A 23744-nucleotide genomic window follows, 5' to 3' on the forward strand; every position below is an offset into this window, starting at 1 on the left:
CTAATATAAAGAAAAGGAAAAAGGAGGTCGGGAATCAGAGTGGTAGGTATATTTATTTGTAGTGGCTTTTATAACAGAGTATCTCCGATATCAGATGGAAAATTTTACGATTTCTTTCAAGTAGTAGTAAATTTCCATTGGATACAAATGAATTATTGAAATAAATAAGGTACCTACGGTAATTTGTATAGCACATTTTAGTAATTTTTATATCATTTCGTGGTTGCTTTTTGATTGTAGAATAAATATGTATTTATTAACAGTCCCGTTAACTAAATTAATGACAGTATATTAAATCAACAACACAACAAGCGCTCTAGCTATCTTATTGAATAAAATATATGTATTACTTGTGAGATGCGAGTATGTTGTGTATACATGCGAAGGCTAAGTTAATTTTTGTTATTTTTAAAACTTTAAATATTTTTAATATTAAAATGGTCACTATAACATGTTGTTAGGTTAGCTAATTACGTAATTACTTCCTTACGCCTTAATTACGGACTGACTAAAGTATTACAAGGTTGACTTGGTAATACATGGATCTCACAACTTTTTACGGTTGCACAACTGAGTTGCGAAAATTGGTATATCTAAAAAAAATTGTTTTTGATGGCCTCAATGACTTTTAATTTACTAAGCGGATTATATCAAAGCCTTACAAACTTGCGTAATTTGAGCATTAGAAATATACCCTTGACCCAAAGGATTATCCAAATCCGATTAGTCTAGATTTGAAATCGAACGGATTTCAAAACCCAGAGCCCCGCGTTTTATATCAAACAGGGATCACCTATAGGTATTGCTTTTACGATCGTTTGAATTTGAACAATACTTTAAGCTACGTGATAAAATGCAATATTTTTATCCGATTAAAAGAATTTTTTACTATAGTTAAACAAAAAAAATATTTGCAAAATTGCTTGATAAATGACGAAGTTATGAGGTATCAAACATTAAAACAAAAAAAATTAAAAGGAATTTTAAAAATTCTTTTACCAATTGAAAGCTATATTATCAGCGAGTAATAAAGGCTGTATTTCATCCCTCTTATTTCTAAAACGACGGGAATTACGCGGGTGAATCCGCAGGACGTCCGCTATTAAATATTTAAACTAGATGGGTACACCTAGCAAATAAACCTAAATATTTAGAATTATGATACAAACAAAATTACATTTGGTAACCTTAATTACTCCAACATCAACTAGGAATATAATATTTCAAATGCAGGGCAAATCTAAATTCAACTAAGAGTGGGATGAGATTTAAATCATTCATGAGATGTGGGGAGTTAAACGAAATGCCTTTGAGCTTATGAATTGAAGTAATTTATATCATGTTATAAATAAATACGAGTACGTTATACACAAACTATTATGGAGATCTTGTTCCACAATAGTTTTAGTGTATTACACTAATACTATCAATACATATAAATAATATTGAAGTGTCAGTCAGAACGTTTATCTAGTGATTATAGTTATATCATCATCATCATCATTATTGACCCGTATTTGGCTCACTGTTGAGTCTCCTCACAGAATGAGAGCGGAACAATGCGGATTGGCAGACTTCAGACACGCAGAGAATTGAGTAAATTCTCTGGAATGCAGGTTTCCTCACGATGTTTTTCTTTCACCGTTTGAGACATGAGATATTTAATTTCTTAAAATGCACACAACTGAAAAGTTGGAGGTGCATGCCTCGAACCGGATTCGAACCCACCCCCTCCGGAATCGGAGGCAGAGGTCATATCCACTGGGCTATCACGTCTCATCCTTTTAATTTATTAAATGAATTTCTTCCACGCACATGTACTCGTAGATTATGGAAAAATATTGTGGATTTTCGATTTATTATTATTATTATTATAAACTTAGTTACTTAAACCCTTAATTCAGGAAACGATTTATTTATTTATTAACACTTGTTTGTACACCACAATAAAGAAATATGTAAAAGAAGTAGAATATCAAAGCGGCCTTATCGCTAGTAGCGACTAGACATTTACCAGTGCTTTAGTACTCCAAATGACAATGAGTGCCGAAAAAAAGAAAAAGAAACCTTTTTTTAAAGTAATTTGTGTTGATACCTACTAAACCAGACAAATAAAACAACAAAATCTCAGTAAAAAAGAAGTCGCCTTTAAAACCAGTTAAATTCCCGCCAACATTTTAGAGAACGACAAATGTTGGTGGCTAAACAACATTGTTGTTTGCTCTTCGCTGTCAAAACCGTTGCAAAAATTGAAAGCTTTGTCCAAATGCAATTGGAATGTTTGCTTTGAGCTTGGCGGCAAGTGACATGTTGGTGTGAAAAATGCAGCGTGACTTGTTTATATAATAAACATTTTAGTGACACCGTCACGTACGATGACATATTTGATTTAGTTTTTAGAATCTACCCCAATTTAGTTAGCATTTTATTTTATAGGATGTGTTCGTGGGACGGATCGGGGAACACAACTACTAGGTATTTGTAACTATTACTTATAAAATTAGTTTACAGAATATTTAACATAATATATTTTTATATGGTCAATATTTTTGTCTGCTAATTAGTCGGAAAGAAGGTTAGCTTGGTATGGACATGTAATGCGTAGGGAGGAAAGTCATATTACTAGAAAAATGTTGAATGTGCAAGTGGAAGAACGTAAGAGGAGAGGAAGGCCAAAGAAGAGATGGTTGGATTGTGTGAAAGAGGACATGTGTGTAACAGGAATGGATGATGAGTTGACGAGTAATAGAGACGAATGGAAAAGATTGACATATTTTTCCGACCCCACTTAAGTGGGATAAGGGTAAGGAGATGATGATGAATTAGTTAGTCGGAAAGACTGTGTTAGGTATGACAATATTTCAACAGGAACCAAACCTATTACTTCGCAGTTTTGAGTCCGCTTTATTTACCGTGGAGCTATTGAGTGTTCGTAATATTGAAGTAAATAATAAATTATTAAATTTTATGGATTCCAATTTCAATAACCTTTATAAGGGTTAATAGAAATTTAAATTGCCTAATTGAAAATTAGATCCTCAACAATTTTATAATATTAAGGTTTCATTAAAGGTCATTAATTTTAAGTTCAGGTTGTTTAATCGAATATTAATTTGAGTAATTAAGTATTCATTTAGATTTCCTCTGAGGTTGGAATGAGCTCGGTTTTAAATTCCTTCCCGTGCTTAATTGTAAATTCTCTATATTTAAGATAAAATATAATTCTAAGAATGTTATATTTTTATACAATTACCAGCGGACCCGGTCAAGCTTCGTTTTGAATTATGTGCACTTCTATCGTATCCCTACCCTACACTACCCTACTTCTATCCCTACCCTACCCCTATTCTACCCCTTTTTTATTCTTTACAAGTTAGCTCTTGACTACAATCTCACTAGATGATAAGTGGTGATGCAGTCTAAGATGGAAGCGGGCTAACTTGTAGAGGATGAAAATCCACACTCCTTTCGATTTCTACACGACATCGTACTGGAACGCTAAATCGCTTGGTGGTACGTCTTTGCAGGTAGGGTGGTAACTAGCCTCGGTCGAAACCACCCAGACCTGTACCATTTAAGAAAATAGCAATCTGCCCAGCCGGGGATCGAACCCAGGACTTCCGTTATAAAATCCACCGCGCATACCACGGCGCCACGGAAACCGTCAAAACCCCTACCATAAAATAGTAAAATCCTGTATTCTCAGATTGCAGGTTTCTTCACGATGTTTTTCCTTCACCGTTTGAGACACATGATATTTAATTACCACTACTAAAACAGTATTTCCCGACAATTTTGAGGTGAACGGGAATATTGGTCATATTTAAAGATATGGCAATATATTAATATTATAAATCTGAAGAGTTTGTTGGATTGAACGCACTAATCTCAGGAACTACTGGTCCGATTTGAATAATTCTTTCAGTGTTAGATAGCCCATTTATCGAGGATGGCTATAGCCGATTTTATCTCCGTATTTTTACGATAACGGGAACCACACGGAAAAACCGCGCGGCGTCAGCTAGTATTCTAAGAAAAACAAATCCTTTTTTTTTATTCTTTACAAGTTAGCCCTTGACTACAATCTCACCTGATGGTAAGCGATGTCTAAGTCTCAGTCTAAGATGGAAGCGGACTAACTTGTTAGGATTAAGATGAAAATCCACACCCCATTTCGGTTTCTAAACGACATCGTACCGGAACACTAAATCGCTTGGCGGTACGTCTTTGACGGTAGGGTGGTAACTAGCCACGGCCGAAGCCTCCCACCAGCCAAATGGTAATAATCTACTTACCGATCTGTCAGACAAGTTCTTGACGCGGCAATGAAGATACGCTGGCTGACCCACAGCTGCGGTGTACTCGCGCTTGGTGCTGTTATCGAAGTGCGGTTGCACCATGGTGTCTGTGGCGGCAGTGACGTTGTTCACCGCAAATATGGCGTCGGGGTCCGTGGTATCGCTGCCGCCAGCCGACAGGCCTTTAAACAAGGAAAAAATTCTGTTAAGTTCATTTTCAACCCATATCACTCACTGCTGAGCTCAAGTCTCTCAGAATGGGAGAGATTAGGCCAATAGTCCACCACGCTGGACCAAATGCGGATTAGCAGTACTAAACAAAAGTGGTCGCGCGACGCGGTCTCGGGCTTTTTTTAGTGCTCCTTACAAATTCTACGCAGCAGCAGTGGGTCAGTGGTCGCAGGTCACGGTCGCCAAGAACAGAAGGCTACTTTAATGGTTCTTTGTGGACTACGCAATCCTAAAAATTATATCATAGAATAAAATATATCTTTTTATCAAACAAAATATAAAACATCGCGAAAATTGTGATATGATGAAAATTGCTGAATCACATTCGTGGAAAATTGTATCTAAAGAATGGAGTATGTGATAGCAACAATAGATTTCCATCACGTCTCCAACCCGCTGGCGACAGGGGCCTTTATGCGGGCGTTCGTTTGCAGACAGTTGTCCTTTGTTGTGCAATCAGCTTTATAGTATTGTTTGTTCGAGGTTACTTTGACACTGCGACACCGTCCGTGTAGACACTTGTGATGTTCATTACAATAGGTACAATTATTTAGCTAACGTAAACCACTTTGAAAGTAATGGTCAAGTTTCATGTTATAAACATTTACATATATATTTTATGTTATCATCAAATAAATAAAAATAATTTGTGTTTCTACCCTCAGACCAATTATTGTATAGGACCTGCCTCGCTAGACGTTACTTTTCTGTCAAAGTATATGATCAACGATCTAATGCTATTATAAAAACTGTCTCTATAGTATCGATGTTTTATAATTGTAATCGAGTTCGTCGGTTAAAGAGCTCCGTAAAAATACCTTTCTGTGTAAATTAAAAGTGTAAAAAATGGGCAAAAACTTCTAATTTAGTATAAGATATATACCAAATCTAAGCTCATTTTCCTCAGAAAATGACAGACAATTTTGTTCGTGACTATGAGTGCGATACAGGTCCTTCTATAATTGGTCTGAGGTTTCTACCCAAACCTTCAACCGATTGAGATGAAGCATTGACGATTAAGAACTATCTTAAAAGTGCTTGGAACTGAACTTTTATGTCCCCGTGTTTTTTTTAGGATATTTTGCACGTTTATCATCGTTATACAAAATGTCGTTGTATCGAGAAAAATGCGAAATCGGTACTATATATACTAATATTATAAAGCTAAAGAGTTTGTTTGTTTGTATGTTTGATCGAACGCGCTAATCTCAAGAATGACTGGTCCGATTTGAAAAATTCTTTCAGTGTTAGATAGCCCATTTATCGAGGAAGGCTATAGGCTATATATTATCCCCGTATTCTTACGGGAATCACGCGGGTGAAACCGTTATGGCGTTAGCTAGTCATTTAATAATTTTACAGTTAATGGCGCGCAAATTCATAGTTACATATCATAAACAGGTTAGATAAACGCTGAGTGAATATGTAAATTTATACCACTAGAGGAATATGTTTTGTCCTCCTTTAACAGGACAAAAAGAGAAGTGTATAACAGGAGTCTTTTACCATAAAAAGGATGAATTTCACCATATTCAACGCCATGTTATATCGATGTTTGATAAGTTTGAGATAAATAAGGGGTGATATTAAAGTTACGTTGTTAAAAATATTGAGCATCCATAGAGCCCTTCAAAAAACTTAAACACAAGCACCCATTTCACGAGAAAGACCACGTAGAAAACATAATTGGAAGGCCCGAACTCCGAAAGCTTAAACGTCAAGATAAGGAAACGAGAATAGATTAAAATTGGGCGTATTTCATTTGGGGGAGAAGTCACGTAATCTGAAGCATGCATTATGAAATTCCGTCGCATTAGATACCGTTGAAATGCTCTTGTTTATCAGATGGGTGCTCGAGGACGCTTCGTTTGTATGCCGAATCCATTTTTAAATTTCATGCCTTGTTATTGTGAGAGCGTATTTATATTTTTTTTTATGGCGAGTCTTTTGTAATGCGTATTTTGATATAGAACGTGTTATTCATGTCCCATTACGCACAGACTTATAAAATAAGCAGACGGTATCTCGCTGTCAACTGAAGGATCTTATTGACGCCGAGTGTGAGTGTGAAGTGTATTAGATAGGTAGATTAGGATAATAATGTCTCAATCTGTGTGCGTGTATTAAAATATATGCAAACTGGTATGACTACGGTGCGTCACTTTTTATTCAGGAGACGGTATCTGGACTTTTTATTACATCTATGCCATTATGTGGCTTTAGATCATCATATTTTAATGGATTTAAATTTACTTAGATTTAATCATTGACCTCTTATAATAAAAGGACGCACAATCATGTAGAAAGTTTTACTTAAAAACTGGTCAATTTTGTTTTGACAGTTTAAGAATTAAAGAAAATTATACCTAAAGGCCTTTAAATATAGTCCAATACTTAATAAAATCCTAAATTCAGAGCAAATTCAACCTTAAGGATTTAGTTTAAGGTTGAATTTGCAAATGCGACTACTTGAATTGAGTGCCAAGAAGTTGTGTATGGCACTCATTGAGTGGGGACGTTTTTTGATCGCTGATTGTGCATCCACTTTTTAATAGGAGATCGATGAATTTAATTCATCAATTCGGACTACCTACTATTGTGAGTTTTATATAAGAAAGAAAATATCAATATTTTATAGCCCGACCCACTCAGGATTCGAAAACTAACGGTAACTTATTTAATTGAAGACTATTAACTTAGTGATTTGATTTGTTTTGACAGCAAGCAATGCACGCCATTGACGATCAATTATTCTCACGTTTCTGCAGCACCAACGACTATAACTGATCGATCGTCACTGCGTGCATAACGGCTCGACTTCTGAAACGTGTACGCTGCCGTTTGCGCTGCAGAAACGTGAGAATAATTGACCGTCAATGGCTGACTCAAGGCGCACTACGGTTGTGCTATTTTATACGATATATATGTTTCTTTACAGGAATATCAAAGGACTGCATCTGCTTTGATGTCGTGCTGTTATTATACTATGTTACTCAGTTTGATGAATTTGTTCGTCTCACTACTCTCTGAATGTCGTACAATATTCTACCTATGGTTCCGAGACTTGGTCGCTAACTATGGGCCTGATAAGAAGGCTCAGAGTCACACAGCGGGCGATGGAACGAGCTATGTTAGGAGTATCTCTGCGTGATCGAATCAGAAATGAGGAGATCTGCAGAAGAACCAAAGTCACAGACATAGCTCAACGAGTTGCGAAGCTGAAGTGGCAATGGGCGGGGCACATAGTTCGAAGAGCCGATGGACGTTGGGGTCCCAAAGTGCTGGAATGGCGACCCCGCACTAGTAAGCGCAGTGTTGGCCGACCCCCCACCAGGTGGACTGACGACATCAAGCGAGTCGCAGGGATTCGCTGGATGCAGATGGCTCAGTATCGTGATGTTTGGAAGTCCCTACAAAAGGCCTATGTCCTGCAGTGGACGTCCATCGGCTGATATGATGATGATGATGATGACACTATATTTTCCGAATAAATCGAAGGTGCCATAATGACATGAAAAAAATAAGTTATATCAAAAGAACTTACGAAGTTTCTGGCATTGAGTGTCCCTGAATAGGATTTCGTTGGACCCAAATATGTATTGGCCAATCTAGCTTAATCATGTCATGTTCATTTTTCTTTGGGCATAACCTTGACAAGAAACCTACAAAAATAAATGATGTGTATTGATCTAAAGAGACAGAGAGACAGTCTTTACTGAGATATAATGGTAATTCTTTACTATCTCTTTTATTTATTTATTAACCTACTTTAATAAACCACAGTTTAGTGATTAAACAACATAACACTTGACATTAAATAGCAAGTAATTTTTAAAACTTTAGTAAAAATAAAACCACCTATCTATCATATTGACACAATAATTCAGTTTTTATTAATTTTTGTATTAACCATACCATACTTATTCACTATCTTTGACGTATGCTAGTTGACATATACGAAATTGAGATTCTTTGTAAAAAGGATATCACAGTACGTAAATAACATTTTGTCCATTGATTTGATGTTTATTTTAATAGGTTGATAATAAAGACCAAAATAGTGAATAGGCCAGCTGCCAGCAGGTGGTATCTCTACACATAAAATCGTATCTTTAGAAATAATAACAATTAAATAAAAATAAGTATACTTTTTATTAACTTTGACATATAATCTTTTTATAAACTTGACATATAATTATTATGAACTGTTGACATGTAATTATATAAAATTTTATGTGTGCCTAGCGTTAATATATATATATATATCAGAATTTTTGTGGCATATTGTATGTATTTAATGTTTTATATGTGTATTGTTGACGTGCTTAAAAAAATGTTTAAGATAGAATTATTTCTTTATAATGTAAACAAACAATATATGTAGCACAAATAATTAACAAATATCATAACTTCAAAAGTAAAACCTTATCAAAATACAAATTAAGATCTTAATCTCTAAAGCAGACACAGGTCTCAAAATATATTTAGTTATTATGTTATATACAAATATGATAATACATACAACATTCACTATAAACTAAGTAGAAATACAAATAATAATTACCCTGAAAATACCGATACATCAAAACCGGGTAGAAGCAATTTGTCGTATGAAAAGGCGTAATACGGAATTTGAAGCATTGACCGTGCCCAATAGATTTTTGATGGGTCCAAGGGTGAACTTACCAATCTAGTCTTGAGTTCTCACGTCGTATATCATCTTGACGTCTGCCAATAACATTAACTTTCTTCACGTAAGAAATTGTACGGCAACGACGAAAAACCCAATTTATTTTGTACGTACAACTTCTTGCGCGTTACTATGGCTGAGTTATGAGTTAAGGGCTCTGATGTATATTTCACATCATTACAAGCTTTATATACCGAATTGTAGTATAGCGGACGCCCGCGACTTCGTACGTCATGTTCTGTTTTTCACAAATACCACGGGAACCATGTACGTTTTCGGTAATAAAAGTAGCAAATTATGTTGTAAATGTAATTAAAATGTAAAAGTAAAGTATGTTGCTCCGTAACCTCCTCTATCATTTTTTTTTATTCTTTACAAGTTAGCCCTTGACTACAATCTCACCTGATGGTAAGTAATGATGCAGTCTAAGATGGAAGCGGGCTGACTTGTTAGGAGGAGGTTGAAAATCCACACCCCTTTCGGTTTCTACACGGCATCGTACCGGAACGCTAAATCACTTGGCGGTACGTCTTTGCCGGTAGGGTGGTAACTAGACACGGCCGAAGCCTCTCACCAGCCAGACCTGGACCAATTAAGAAAATCTCAATCTGCCCAGCCGGGGATCGAACCCAGGACCTCCGTTTTGTAAAAAGTTAAATACTTTAAGATGTGTTACTTGTTGTACTTGTTAGGTCATGAAAAATGAGGCGCTCAAAAGAGGAAATTTTCACATCTCAATGTTAATTGTGGTCAAGAATGAACGATATTAAAAAATACCTAAATATCGTCTACAATGTCGAGTTGTGTGTTCAGAAAGTGCATACATAAATAAATAATGGAATCAAAGACAAAATGTATGTGTGCGCTCAGTTTTGTAGTTGTTTATGTAGATCACTTTTTGTGGTTTTGTAGGGTCGTAACCGATCTATAATATAAAATCCTTAGTCAATTATAATTTTATTATAGATCTAGACTATAGATCGGTTACCCTATTCAGTCAATATCATCTTTTAAATTGACCGGGAATTGAAAATCAAGAGGCCGAGAGATTCAAGAGTATCCTCAAAAACGTATTATCTGAAGCTAATTTAAAAATAAATGTCTTTAAGTTCGAATAAAATTGACTCGGATATCGATAAGACGATTTTATTTAACATAGCGCCGGTACGCTTTGTAACGTTTTCTTTGATTACATTAACATTCTTTTGAAGGTTCCTAGCCGATAGTATTCCTAGGTAATTTTTTTATTATACAGCAAAAAAAATTGTTTCAGTTATATATATATGAGTGTGGATTTTCATCTTCCACCTAACAAGTTAGCCCGCTTCCATCTTAGATTGCATCATCACTTACCATCAGGTGAGATTATAGTCAAGGGTTAACTTGTAAAGAATAAAAAAAGAAAAAAAAAATGAAAGACATTTTTTTTAAATTATCATCGTCATTTTAACATCAGCACTGGCCTGTTCACCATTTTGGTCTCTATTATGAAAATAAACATCAAATCAATTGACAAAATTTATCAGCTACATACTGTGTGATATCCACCAGTAAGCACCGGATGACATTTTTAACTAGCTTATGTCAAAGATAGTGAATTAAACTGTTGGTGAGATCGCAATCAAGCTCAGACTTATCATTAAAAATAATGTATTCTTTAAAAATACGTACTTAGCAGATTCAAGAGGTTGTCTGCACACAGTCAATAATAATTTGTTTTATTGTGTGTGTGGGAAACCTAAGGAAGTAATAAGTACTGTCATACTCGTATGTGGTTCGATCTTAGGCAGCCTTACATATTGTCAATATTATATTGACAATATTGTAATTGTGTATGATACCCTTAAACATAATATTCGATGACATACCGAAGAGCTGTTATCATCTAAGTTGAAAATAAATTTTTACTTTAGTTTTAATGAAACTATACAAAAAATTAAAATAATCATTTTATACCTTACTATTTCACTGATTCAGATTTAAATATCCAGCTACTTTGAATTTTGCTAGTTTAGCGAAACACTAGATAAACATTTTATTACTAAAAAATTTAATATTAAAATTCCCTTACAGCGAAAAACTTGCGTTCTTGCTGAGCACGGGTAACATTCCACTCGCCTCTCAAAGTTAATAACTTGTATATAATTATGTTAGTAACCCTCAATAGCTCAACGGTAAATGGGCTGGAATCATCACCAAGAGGTCGTGGTTCGATGCCTAGCCGCTGGACTATAGTGGTACCCAGTTTTAAAACATAGGGTAATGGGACTATGAGACCGATAAGAATTTAACCTAAGACGTCCCAAATTAATTTAACCCTTAAATTTCAGTGAGCTTTCAAATGCAAAAAAAAACACATAAACCTGTAAACGACCTCTCTGGCGCAATCGGTAATGCTGTGAGTTCGTCTCACTCTGGTCTTAATTTAGATATCCGTGGTCGAACAAGCTGACCACTTAATACCAAGACCCTTGAAGCATATTACTTTCCTAAACCACCAATGTTCTAAGAGGCGAAATATCATATCATTCCATGAATTTGAGTACGGGTGCCGGGTTCATCGTGTAGCAGAGAGAAAAACCCCGAGCAGATTTCCGGACTTGTGACCGATGGTGTAGGGTTAAGGACGTCCTTGACAGTTTACTAACACTCCCCTTCTCCGCTCGTGTTGTACTCTCTGCCTAGCCAAATTTGGTAATATCCTACTAGAGCATTGATACCCTTCCTAATTTAGAACTTGCTGCCGTTGGCTCTGAAGACAAGATCTTAAAGCAAGTTATAGGGAGATTTTGCTGGTAATCCTCTCTTCCATAGTTTCATTGTATTTACGTAATATGGTAGGAGCATAAACTGACTAACTATCAGCTTTAATAAAATACTAACTGACATCCCGAGGTTTCACCCGCGTCGTTCCCGTTCCCACGAGCATCATCATCATCATCATTATCAACTCATATTCGGCTCATTACTGAGCTCCAGTCTCTTCTCAGAATGAGAAGGGTTAGGCCAATAGTCCACCACGCTAACCCAACGCAGATTGGCAAACTTCACACACGCAGGGAATAATAAAAATTCTCTGGTATGGAGGCAACGACATTAGTATGCAGGATTCCTCATGATGTTTTTCCTTCACCGTTTGAGATACGTGATATTTAATTTCTTAAAACGCACACAACTGAAAAGGTGCAGGTGCATGCCCTGGACCGGATTCGAACCCACACTTTCCAACCACCCACCACGCATCTAATGGTAAAATATTTTTCAAAATCGGTTCAATATTGGTTCGATAGAGATTACCCTCTAATACGACACCATAAACATTACCTTTATAATATTAGTAGTATAGAAAAGTCTTGTATTTTACTCTCTTAATCGAAGTACGAGTAGGCATAATAACCATTACCTTTATCGATAATATCCATGGTCATTAATATATGAAATTCTTATATTAATGTCTGAGGATATTTACAACGTAATAAAAGTAGGCCCCTGATACACATTTTGTCACAAAACTAAGTCGGTCGTAAAAAAATATCGATTCGCATGAATAACAAGTTGAAGATCTGCGATTTATTTGTTGTTTGTTACGCTTATATTCTTTTATTGGATAGACAACTTACGAAATCGATAGAAGTGAACGATATTTGTGATTGTTAGCAATGCAAATCGTAATTCATCATCATCATATCAGCCGATGGACGTCCACTGCAGGTCATAGGCCTTTTGTTAGGGTCTTTCAAACATGACGATCCTGAGCCGCGTGAATCCAGCGAATCCCTGCGACTCGCTTGATATCGTCAGTCCACCTGGTGGGAGGTCGATCTATACTAACGACGCTTTCTAGTGCGAGGTCGCCATTCCAGCGACTTGAGACCCCAACGTCTCCCGCCCATGCCACTTCAGCTTCGCGACTCGTTGAGCTATGTCGGTGACTTTGGTTCTTCTGCAGAACTCCTCATTTCTGATTCGATCACGCTGAGATACTCAGAGCATAGCTCATTCCATCACCCGCTGTGTGACTCTGAGCCTAATTGTGAGGCCCATAGTAAGCTACCAAGTCCCGGAACCATAGGCGACCGAGTTTTCGAACAGTGCCTGTTGCCAGGGATGATATGGTTATTCGTTTCTATGGTTAATCGTAATTCATCATCATCATTATCAGCCGATGGACGTCCACTGCTCGACATAGGCCTCTTGCATAGACTTCCAAACAAAACGGTCTCGAGCCGCCAGCATCCAGCGTCTCCCTGCAACACCGTTTGATGTCTTCGGTCCCCCTAGTGGGGGGTCGTTATCGTAATTGTAATGTATTAATTATGTAATTTAACAATATTATTTAAGCCTTACCCTTACAGTGGTTATGATTTTGTGTAATGAATTCGACACTGTTCTCTCTCTCATGTTGTTTCAAATCTCACAATATAATCCCAATTACTCAACCAGATTATTATTTAATGTTGCCCCACCAAATTGTCAACTTCAAGTAAGTGTGTATAATAATAATTAATGTTAGTTAATACGGGAAAAACAGTATTCAATCTCAGGATATGATGGAAGCACATCTCTGTAATTAAGACGGCAGTAAACAAGAAGCATCAAAAGCTAATCAACGTTTTGCACTAATTACGTACCGTAACAGTCTGTATCCCAACTAAATCTATATGATATCGATATCATCCCCCGTTAGTGAAACTTAAATAAGGTGTATTATTTAGATAGTGGATTAAATACGCAGTGTTAGCTTTAATTACTATTAAAATACCCCGTTGATTGTGATCAAATTATTGTAATTCAGTTTTTCACAAATCCCGCGGGAATTATCGATTTTTCCGGGATGAAAAGCAGTCTAAAATGTATGATACCGATTCTGTTCTGACAAATATAAATCCGGCTAAATGCGTATGTAACACTGTTGAGTTATAATTACAGAATAGTATGTGTAGCGCACACATGTTCGCATTGATAAAGCAGATGCCCCGTGGTTTGCCCCTTTTAGTTACCGTTTCCGTAAGAATACGGGGATGAAATGTTTACGATACACTCACAAATAACGTGGCTTTCTAACGGTAAAAGAATTATTAAAATCGGTTCAGTAGATCCGGAGATTAACCCCTACAACCTCACTAACTCTACTTCATTAAAATATTAGTATAGATAGTTTGCCGTATGTGGATAAAAGTGATGGCAAAAGATATACGTGTTTATCGATCTCCGTTTAATGTTTAATTGATTTTGTATTTTTACAAAACGCATTGGGTTAGCTAAAGGAATTTACACAAGTCAAGTGGTCAGCGTCGACAAAATATGCATGGCACGTGAGTTCTAATGCGTTATTAACTTATGGATAAGCTGCAAACTAAATATTATTATGGACACGCTACAGTAGGTATACACAAACCCGCTTCGCCTATCATCTAAGACTATATACATCCAAAGTCAGCCAAAACAACTTCCCGGATTAGATTGACTATATTTGGGAAACTGGCCTGTGTAACTTAGCCTTTAATCTGTGAAAATCACTCAGTTTGACACCGTTTTAGCCGATTGCAAAATCCTCTGCTGTAGATATTTCTGGGCCACAGCCATCACTTGAACTGCCTCAGTCATTTGTGAGCTGTCAGAAATTGATCACGTCTCGTTTTCGTCTTTCGTCTGATGCCATTTGTGCCGTGCCAGTAATTTGTGTGTTTAATCCCCGACAATCTGTCTAGTTCCACTTTCTGTGAGACCATTCTGCAACTTTAGTATTGGCAGCCTTGTTGTGCCGCAAATGACAATGTATAAATAATTGTTTACTAACAGACGAAATTATTTCGCCGAGGATCAATTCGCGTAGTTCTCTTTCCCATAGGCATACTGGGAAAAAAATGGTCTATGAAACTTTCTATTGGTAAAATAATAAAAATCAATTCAGTAGATTACTTTACAACAGTGGCGTGCAATTTATAGATGCAAAAATATACTGCCTACCGTGAAGGTTCATTACGAACCACAAATTAAAAATTTGTGCGTATAGTGCCTACACTTATTAAAAACCTTGTGCACGCCACTGCTCTACAACCTCACAAACTTTACCTTTCTATAATATTAGCATAGACTTGGCAAACCTTGTTCTACCTTTCATGCAAAAATACTAAAATCGTGATTAATAATAAAAAGTAGAGGGTTGTGTGGTAGGTGGTAAAAAAAATTTTACGACCTATTCTCAGACCTAGTTAAGCAGTTTTGGAAGCGTTTAGTAACAACTATTTTGACACGAAATTTTTGTAGGATGGCTAAGTCGCCGTTAGATATTACTAAAATTAACAAGGTATAATCATACGAGTAGTTTTGTTAAAGAAGAGGTCTTAAAGACCATAAATAAGTTTACTGGCATTAAGACTTCCGTAAGAACTTTACTTAAAAACTTATTAAGCTATCCCATCCCTGCCACTTTCGACCTCTGTTTGTACTCCAATATCGCTGACAAATATAACTTTCGTTACTTTGAAGTGTACTCGTGGCAATCGAAAAATAATATTATTTATTTTAGTATAGAAAGTTTGATTGGGTTTCTTGTCAATTTGCGTCAGCCATCATAAAAAAGTTGGACTTATTCTGGGTGTATCGATTGGGGAGCGTCTGAGCGGAGTTACGTAAGGTCCAAATCAAGGTTTATTGGAAATGACATAAACCGAACGAATATTTTATCGAGACAAGTCGACCCATCCGTGAACTAGGTACTAAAATTTAATACGCTGCCTTTTAGCGCCGACCTTGGGAAATATTTTCGTAACATCGCTGGATTTGGTTTTACTTCACGGTTTTACTTTTCTACAATTGGGTTTAATTTGAAGAAATTTAAAAAACAATGCAAGTTGGTGGGGTTAGAGTGTCTCGCAGCGGGGGGTTTAATTTTTTTTCATAATAGTGATCTGTATTATATTTTGTATTAACATTGTTAAAAATTAAAAAATACTAATTGCATTACCTGCATACTTTTATTTAAACAATACGTCATTTCATAATTAGTATTAAACAAATATTTGTATACGAAAAACAATATTCATTAAAAACAAAATATTGTTAATATTTGTTTGGCCACTTATTTTCAACAACAATATTTATTTATTACTTTGTAATAACTTTTCATAAAATAGTAGGATGGATATTTATTTTTAATTGAACATTGTAGATGGAAACGATCAAAATCTCGCCGGACGGTACACAAAACGGAATAATAAAATACATTGGTAAATATTTCATCATTGCCGTTGAAAAGAGTAATTACCGAGTAATGCCGGCCTCGGAAAATCAACATTCCGAATCAGTAAAACGTTCATTAACTATAGACATACTTCAACAATTTTGATATTAAGGAAAAGCTTCATCATTAACAATCTCAAAGCAAATATGTAGGTACTTTTTTTTATTGAGAAAGAATACAATAAGGAACTTAAGCTAACTTATCCTAATAACTATACAAATCACGCCCACGTGGAATGGTGGCAAGAATACTGGCTGCATTTCCGCGCTGGACAGCCAGGCTGATCCTTTGCGCAAAAAATGAGCCAGCCCTTCTGTCACCAGTTGAGGCAACTAGCCGCGGTGAAATGATTCGGTAAAATTTTTTGGCACTGCGAATCCATGGCCCAAGGGTCTCCACTGCAAAAGGTACAAATATGTAACTCTTTATAGGTACTTAAATTCATCTGAGTTCATAACACTGTTGAGCACAATTCTTCTCTTAGAACGAGAGGAGTGGGCTAGTAGTCCACGCGAATTACAGACTTTACACACATATAGAATTAATTATTCTCGAATATGCAGGATTTCTCATGAAATTATTATGAACAACAGGTTCTTGTTGGAAAAAGAAAAATACAGTATTACAAACTTAAAATTGCAAAGATCATATAACACTAATAATATAAAATAATATATTTTTTATGAGATATATATTGATAATGAAACACGGCTAAAACTCACGTGATATAAGGTTGAAGTATGCCCGACTAGTTTCGAACCCATACGGGGCCCTTAGTCATGAGCTGGAACTTGCGACGCGGCATGATCTAAACTGGCATACTCCGACCTTATATCACGTGAGTTTTAGCTGTGTTTCTTAATATATTAATATGAATAACACTCACGAGAGAGATATTATGTATCTTACTCCTTAAAGTAGGCAGTCCAAACTTTACAATGCGAAAGCAAGACATGTTTGTCTGATACCTTTAATGTTTGTTTGGCTAAACTGCTGGGCCGAATTCGGTTAATTCTGATTTAGAGTTTTATTGAAAGTTGGAGAATATAGGTATCTTTTTATCCGGAAAAAATCCATGGTCTCGTGGGATTTATGAAAAACAGAATTTCAAGTAAATAAAATTGCGGGCGGTTGCTAGTTAAAAATAAAAGTAACTACTTTTGTATGGTAAGCTGTCTGAAATTGGCCAGTTAAACCTCATCATCATCATCATCATATTACATGATATATGCATATACATGATATATACATATTATATGCTGTGGCCTCTTGAATGCATTTCCAGACAGCCTCAATAGCTCAACGTTAAAGCTGTCGCACTCATCACCGAGAAGTGGTGGTTCGTTCCCCGTCTTATACTTGGACTATTGTCGTATCAACTCCTACTACAGTATTTACTGACTAGTGGGAGGGAAATGGGAATATTGGTCATATTGAAAAAGGTTACTAATTAAAAAAACACCTCGGCTTTGAGCTGCCTGCGCCTCCTACAGAGTAGATACCTATTACGTAACACTTTCTATATCGATTTTGTAAAACTTTATCGACGTTACGTAATTTATATTCAAATCCCGAGTTTACTGCGAACGACATAAACCCGTATTTTCATATTTTATCGTCAATAGTCTGTGAACTACACAAACTTATTACTTTCCCATTCGGGTCCAACCTTGGCGTATATTTTCATAATAAAGGCACAAAGCTACGAAAGCTTTGTATTTTAATCAAGCTTAGTTTGTATATAACGTCATGTTGATAACAAAAATTCCTTTTAATCACGGACTATTTTGATACAACGAATATGAATATTAAAATATGGATGTCGTGTTAATGCAAATAAAGAGGAGAAATTTGAATGAAATTTTTGTTATTTTTTCTCTTTCTTTAGTCTTCAACGCTCAATGTAGAGTGCGCGCACGATACTTCCGACGCCATCTTTACCCGCCTTGCTCAGACCAATTATTGTATAGGACCTGCCTCGCTAGACGTTACTTTTCTGTCAAAGTATATGATCAACGATCTAATGCGATTATAAAAACTGTCTCTATAGAATCGATGTTAAATAGTTGTAATCGTGTTCGTCGGTTAAAGAGCTCCGTAAAATTACCTTTTTGTGTTATTGAATTGTGTAAAAAACGGGGAAAAATTCTAGTTTAGTTTAAGATATTATACCAAATCTAAGTTCATTTTCCTCAGAAAATGACCGACAATTTTGTTCGTAACTATGAGTGCGATACAGGTCCTTCTATAATTGGTCTGAACCGCCAAGAGATAGAAAGAGATAAACGATACCTATCTATCTTTTGGCGGGTAAAAGAGATCAATCACGCTGGCAACATAATTGCGCCAGTCGTGCGCAGACTAAACTTGCGCGCACTCTATACTTAACGTTAAGACAAAAAAATCACAAGATAGTCTATGGTTAGTTAGGCTTTTTAAAGATGTCAATCATGTACATGTCAAAGTCAGTTACCATAAATTATGTCTGTGGTCGTTGCTGTAACTTGAGAGCGGTTACAAAAAAGTTTAAAAATTTAAAAGTTCTGTTTTTAAAACTATAGTGAGGGAAATATGTGGAAATCAAATGGAAACATGATAAACTTCATTATTGAATTAAAAAAAACGGTCCACAAATGACGGAAATATTGCAAATACACGCGGAAATACACAAAAAAGTACATATTATTACCTATATGCAGCCGAACATAGAACCTTCTTTTTTTGAAAAGCGGGTTATAACTATATTTATACTATACAAAGGTATTTTGATTGCAAAATATTGGTCTGTTACGTAAACCTTGTAATTTAAATTAATTGAGATATTTATATAGGATGGATTAAAGGGCCGGTGTTGGCAAGAATAGTTGATAACTTTACTAGAGTTCATGAAGTATACAATTGCTTAAACTAATACTTACGTGAGGCAACGTCGGAGTATGCCCGACTAGTTTTGAACCCATACGGGGCCCTTAATCATGAGCCGGTTCTTGCAACGTGGCACGATCCGAACTGACTAAACAACACTCACGATTGTTTAAATTCTAAAACAGTAGTCATCAGCAATGCCATGCTCTATAACCAAGTTTATGCATTATAAATTAGGAGCCCGTTATAGTTTCGGTGCCTGTTATTGTCACAAGCCTCAAACAATGCTAATAAAGCTGCATAGGTGTAATTGCAAATGTGCGGCCGACAAATTTGAATTACGTGTACAATACAGCTCTCGCGGCTATGCTATGTCAGGGAAATTCAATTTTCCGATTGTACATGGATTTAAGCTTCATACCTGGGCTATACAATCTTATGAACGATTAATTAATGCATAAATGTAATGAACTGCGACTGAGTATATATTATGGTTTTAAACCAAATGATGTAAGAACTGCAAATAAAATAAAATCAATAGATAAATACAAACAAAAAGAGTTCATAAATAGCGTAATTAAAATACGCGCAAGACTGATTCTAACGTCAGAGATCCCTAGAACAATTTGTACACATGATTACTAAGCTAATTTTTCATAAGTAGCTAACTGAGGTCATTTCCTGGTAACTCAGTTAGCTACTAAAATCAAGAATTTTTGTAAATAAAAAAGTTGATCGTCTCATCTCATCTCATCGAGATGCAGCTACTCACGAAAAATTAGCTTCTTAGTAATCAGGTGTACAAAATGTTGTAGGGATCCCTAACTATATACTTCTATTACTAATATTTTATAGATTTTGTGAGGTTGTATGTAGGTGGTGTATCTTTGGATCTACTTAACGGATTTAAAAAAATATTTTACAAATAGAAAGCCACGTTATTTGCGAGTGTCATAGTATCACGTATTCACACGGGAACGGGAATTGCGTGGGTGAAACCACGGGCCGTCTGCTAGTTACTTATATTTTTAAATGAGAAATTGTAATATGAACCACGTATTTTTCGAAATATACACTTATATTTATTTTTCTGCCTGCTTGGGTTCTTTTTGGTTCTGTTCGTGCAATTGTGCAATGTTTTGCCCAATATTGTGCAAACTCTATTATTAAGAAGCTAGTGGTTTCTCAGCTTCAAATTAAATTTTAATCATTATCAAAACATATTATGCGAAATAACTACTAATTAAAGTTTTAACTTACAACAAGAGTAAAAGAAAACTTCCTTTGAGTTACATTTATTTGACGCCTACAAAATAATTAAGTATTCTATTTGTGCGGAACACTCGGCACCCAGGTTTCACGTGTACTTAACTTGTTTTTGTAAGGGCATCGTTATTTATTAGCAGAAGAAAATTGATAAAGGGTGTCGCTCAGGGTACAAAGGTCGGGAGAAATAAATTCCCCGTTAAATTGATCGATCACGTGAACGCGATATTCCTTCAGGGTTCAAATAAAGGACAAGCACTCGCTTTTATTGAACTTTCGGTATAGTTTGAAAGAAAAAATCGACTGTTGACACTGATGTAATTTAAAAAGTATATCTTGCTCGGAAATTCTTGTGGGAATTCGTACAACTTTAAACACGAGGCAAGGAAATCGTATAGTAGAAAAGAAAGCAAAACAGAGTTAGGGTCTTGACACTGTTTAGGTATCTACTTATCAGTAACTACTACTTCTTTATCATTTAAACTAGCGTAAGTAATATTCTTCCAGGCAACCTTCTTTTTAGGAAAACTTAGGGACAGCAAAAACAAAAATAACCTTATTATTAGTAATACATATACATACAAATAATTTACATCCTAAGATTTGAACAATATTACACAAACACCTACAATAATGAATATAATACATATCAGAATATACTAATAAATACATTATAAAGTCCTAATAATAAAAACAGATCTTTATCTAGTCCTTAGTGAGTTATAACAGCATTTTTAAAAATGTTCAGTGACTTTGATTGCCGTATGTTCAAAGGGAGAGAATTCCACTACTTAACAGCTTGCACAAAAATTAAAAAAAAAAACAAAATTTATTTATTTCACTTAGGCTCATTTTACAAGCACTTTTGAAAGGTCAGGATTACGTCATAATTTGATTTAATTTAATGGTGGTAATTAAATAGTCGAAAACTAAAACATTAATGCTACGAGGGTTCCAAACGCGAATTGGTTTATTTTTTTTGTTTACCACCATTTTACAAACTTATTTAAAACTAAGCACACAGTCGTATAATAAATACAGTTTAACACCAAGCTTTTTTATCATTCATATACTCAATAACACTATAATAAGACTTTCCTAAAAGCTTGCGTTTAATAAACACTTTGAACTTTTTGAGAAACATTCCAGTGGCTTCATGTGGTAGCTTATTATAAAAACGTATTCAATTGCCCTAAAAGAATTACTCATTTTTTGTAATCTAGTGTGGTGTGCAACAATTTTATTTTTATTTCTGACATTAACAACATAAGACTGTTTATAAAATTTGCTGATAATATTCGAGTTTCAGTATTTACCAAATTTCATCCAAATTTCATACTGTTACATTACCTATTGATATGAGCAAAATATTTATAAAAGCGTTACTTAGCGCGGATGTAAAGACGACAGAAATAAATTCCCCGCTACAGTGATCGATCACGTAAACCCGATATCCTTTTAGGGATAGAGGATGCATACTTACGTTATTAAATTATCACGGCCTTCTATATAAAATTATAGCCATTGAAAATAGTGTAACGAACTAGGGTTCGAGGATTTGGAATGAAACTCCCGGTGACTCGTATGAGACTTTATTCCACTCCTTAATCCGTAAAAATACACACTTCTAAACGTGGGCAATTTGTTGTCCAAAATTGTAGCCGAGTTCAATATTCTCCATTTGTATCGCTGGTATCACTTCGATGTTACTTCACTTTGTTTCGAAGTAACACTGCCACAATCGTCCAGTCCGGCGCGATTTATACCAGTGACAATGATTCTAGATCATTCTGGCAATGCCTACAAAATCTTACCAGATACGCGTATTATTTTTGACATGAAAAAAAGATCGTTATCTAAAATTCTAAAAATATTGCTGAGTAATTGTGGACATTATGTCACTAGTATTACGGTCCTCCGTAACAATAGTCAAGCAGTACACCCTACCAACAAATGTGTTGATTTAAGTCGATAATTCGTTAGTCATGTTAGTTAGCTTTTCAAAAATGACAATTACGACAGTTCCGCAACGTACGCATAACATCAAACGGATTTTAGTATTCTTTATAGAAAGTCACACAAGTGCGTCCACTAATCCGCATCTTGCCATTAATGTCTGATAGAAATTATAAAAATATGATATCAGGTAATTAATTATGTATTGCATGTAATTATAGTTATATCCCCTCTTCAATAAGGAGGCCTGACCTTTTAGTAGCTAAACATTTAGTAAAATAGCTTATTATTATTAATAGGTAATTTGGTGTTGTAGGGGGTAATCTCTGGATCCACTGAACGGATTTTGAAAATTCTTTTACCACTACAAAGCCACGTTATTTGTAAGTGTTGTAGGCTAAGCTCTACCTCTTAAGCCCACAAAAATCTGACCCAAAAAAGTAATTTAAATTACAACTTTTATTACACAGTATCATTACTTGACCAAAAATACGAGTATCTACGTTCATATATGTAATGTAATGAAGATTCAGAAACACTACATTAGGTACCCTGAGTACATTAGGATACCTTAATCATGTGCGAATGTGTGTAATAAACTAGACCGTACAAGTTACTTTATTTCTCTCTCGGAATTATTCTCAGGCAGGAGCCTAGTGGTCTGTAAAAGCTGGCAATTACTCCACCTTACTCGTATATACCTAATAACGCCTATCTTAGTTTACTTCGTTAGACAGTGTAATGGAGAGACAAGGAAAATCTAGTCTAATTAAATGTATTGATTGATACGATAACAAGGTAGTTAACGAGTTGGTTTTGTGTTACGGTGATCTCTTGCAACATTGGTAAGTCTTGCGGATTTACATCGTGGGGTTCTGGGTTCGACAAAACAAATAATTTTAATTTCGATAACACAAATATTTTTTTGGAAATTTAAAATGGATTATCGTTTATTGAGTAAAATCTATTTAAGTTAAGTTAGATTCTGAGTATGCGTATCAAATTCAAGTATTTTTTTTCTGTTGTAAAGTACCAATTTGGTAGGGTACTTCATAAAATTTGAATCTAACTAATTAGCAATTTAATTTAATCTAAACTTATCATCATCATTTCAACCCACATTCGGCTCACTGCTGAGCTCGAGTCTCCTCTCAGAATGAGAGGGGTTAGGCCATTAGTCCACCACGCTGGC

General features: G+C 35.4%; 1 protein-coding gene across 3 annotated transcripts in view; it reads right to left on the reverse strand.

The window, feature by feature from the left end:
• The window catches only part of LOC112054961 (hemicentin-2), a 119591-nt gene that overhangs the window by 47944 nt on the left and 47903 nt on the right, over nt 1–23744 (reverse strand). For all 3 annotated transcript variants that reach the window (XM_052886496.1, XM_052886495.1, XM_052886497.1), the window contains exon 3: nt 4296–4480. In XM_052886496.1, coding sequence (XP_052742456.1) covers nt 4296–4480 — 185 coding nt within the window. The remainder of the gene's footprint in view (nt 1–4295; nt 4481–23744) is intronic.

Source organism: Bicyclus anynana, chromosome 17, assembly GCF_947172395.1.
Source record: "Bicyclus anynana chromosome 17, ilBicAnyn1.1, whole genome shotgun sequence".
NCBI classification, from domain to species: Eukaryota; Metazoa; Arthropoda; class Insecta; order Lepidoptera; family Nymphalidae; genus Bicyclus; species Bicyclus anynana.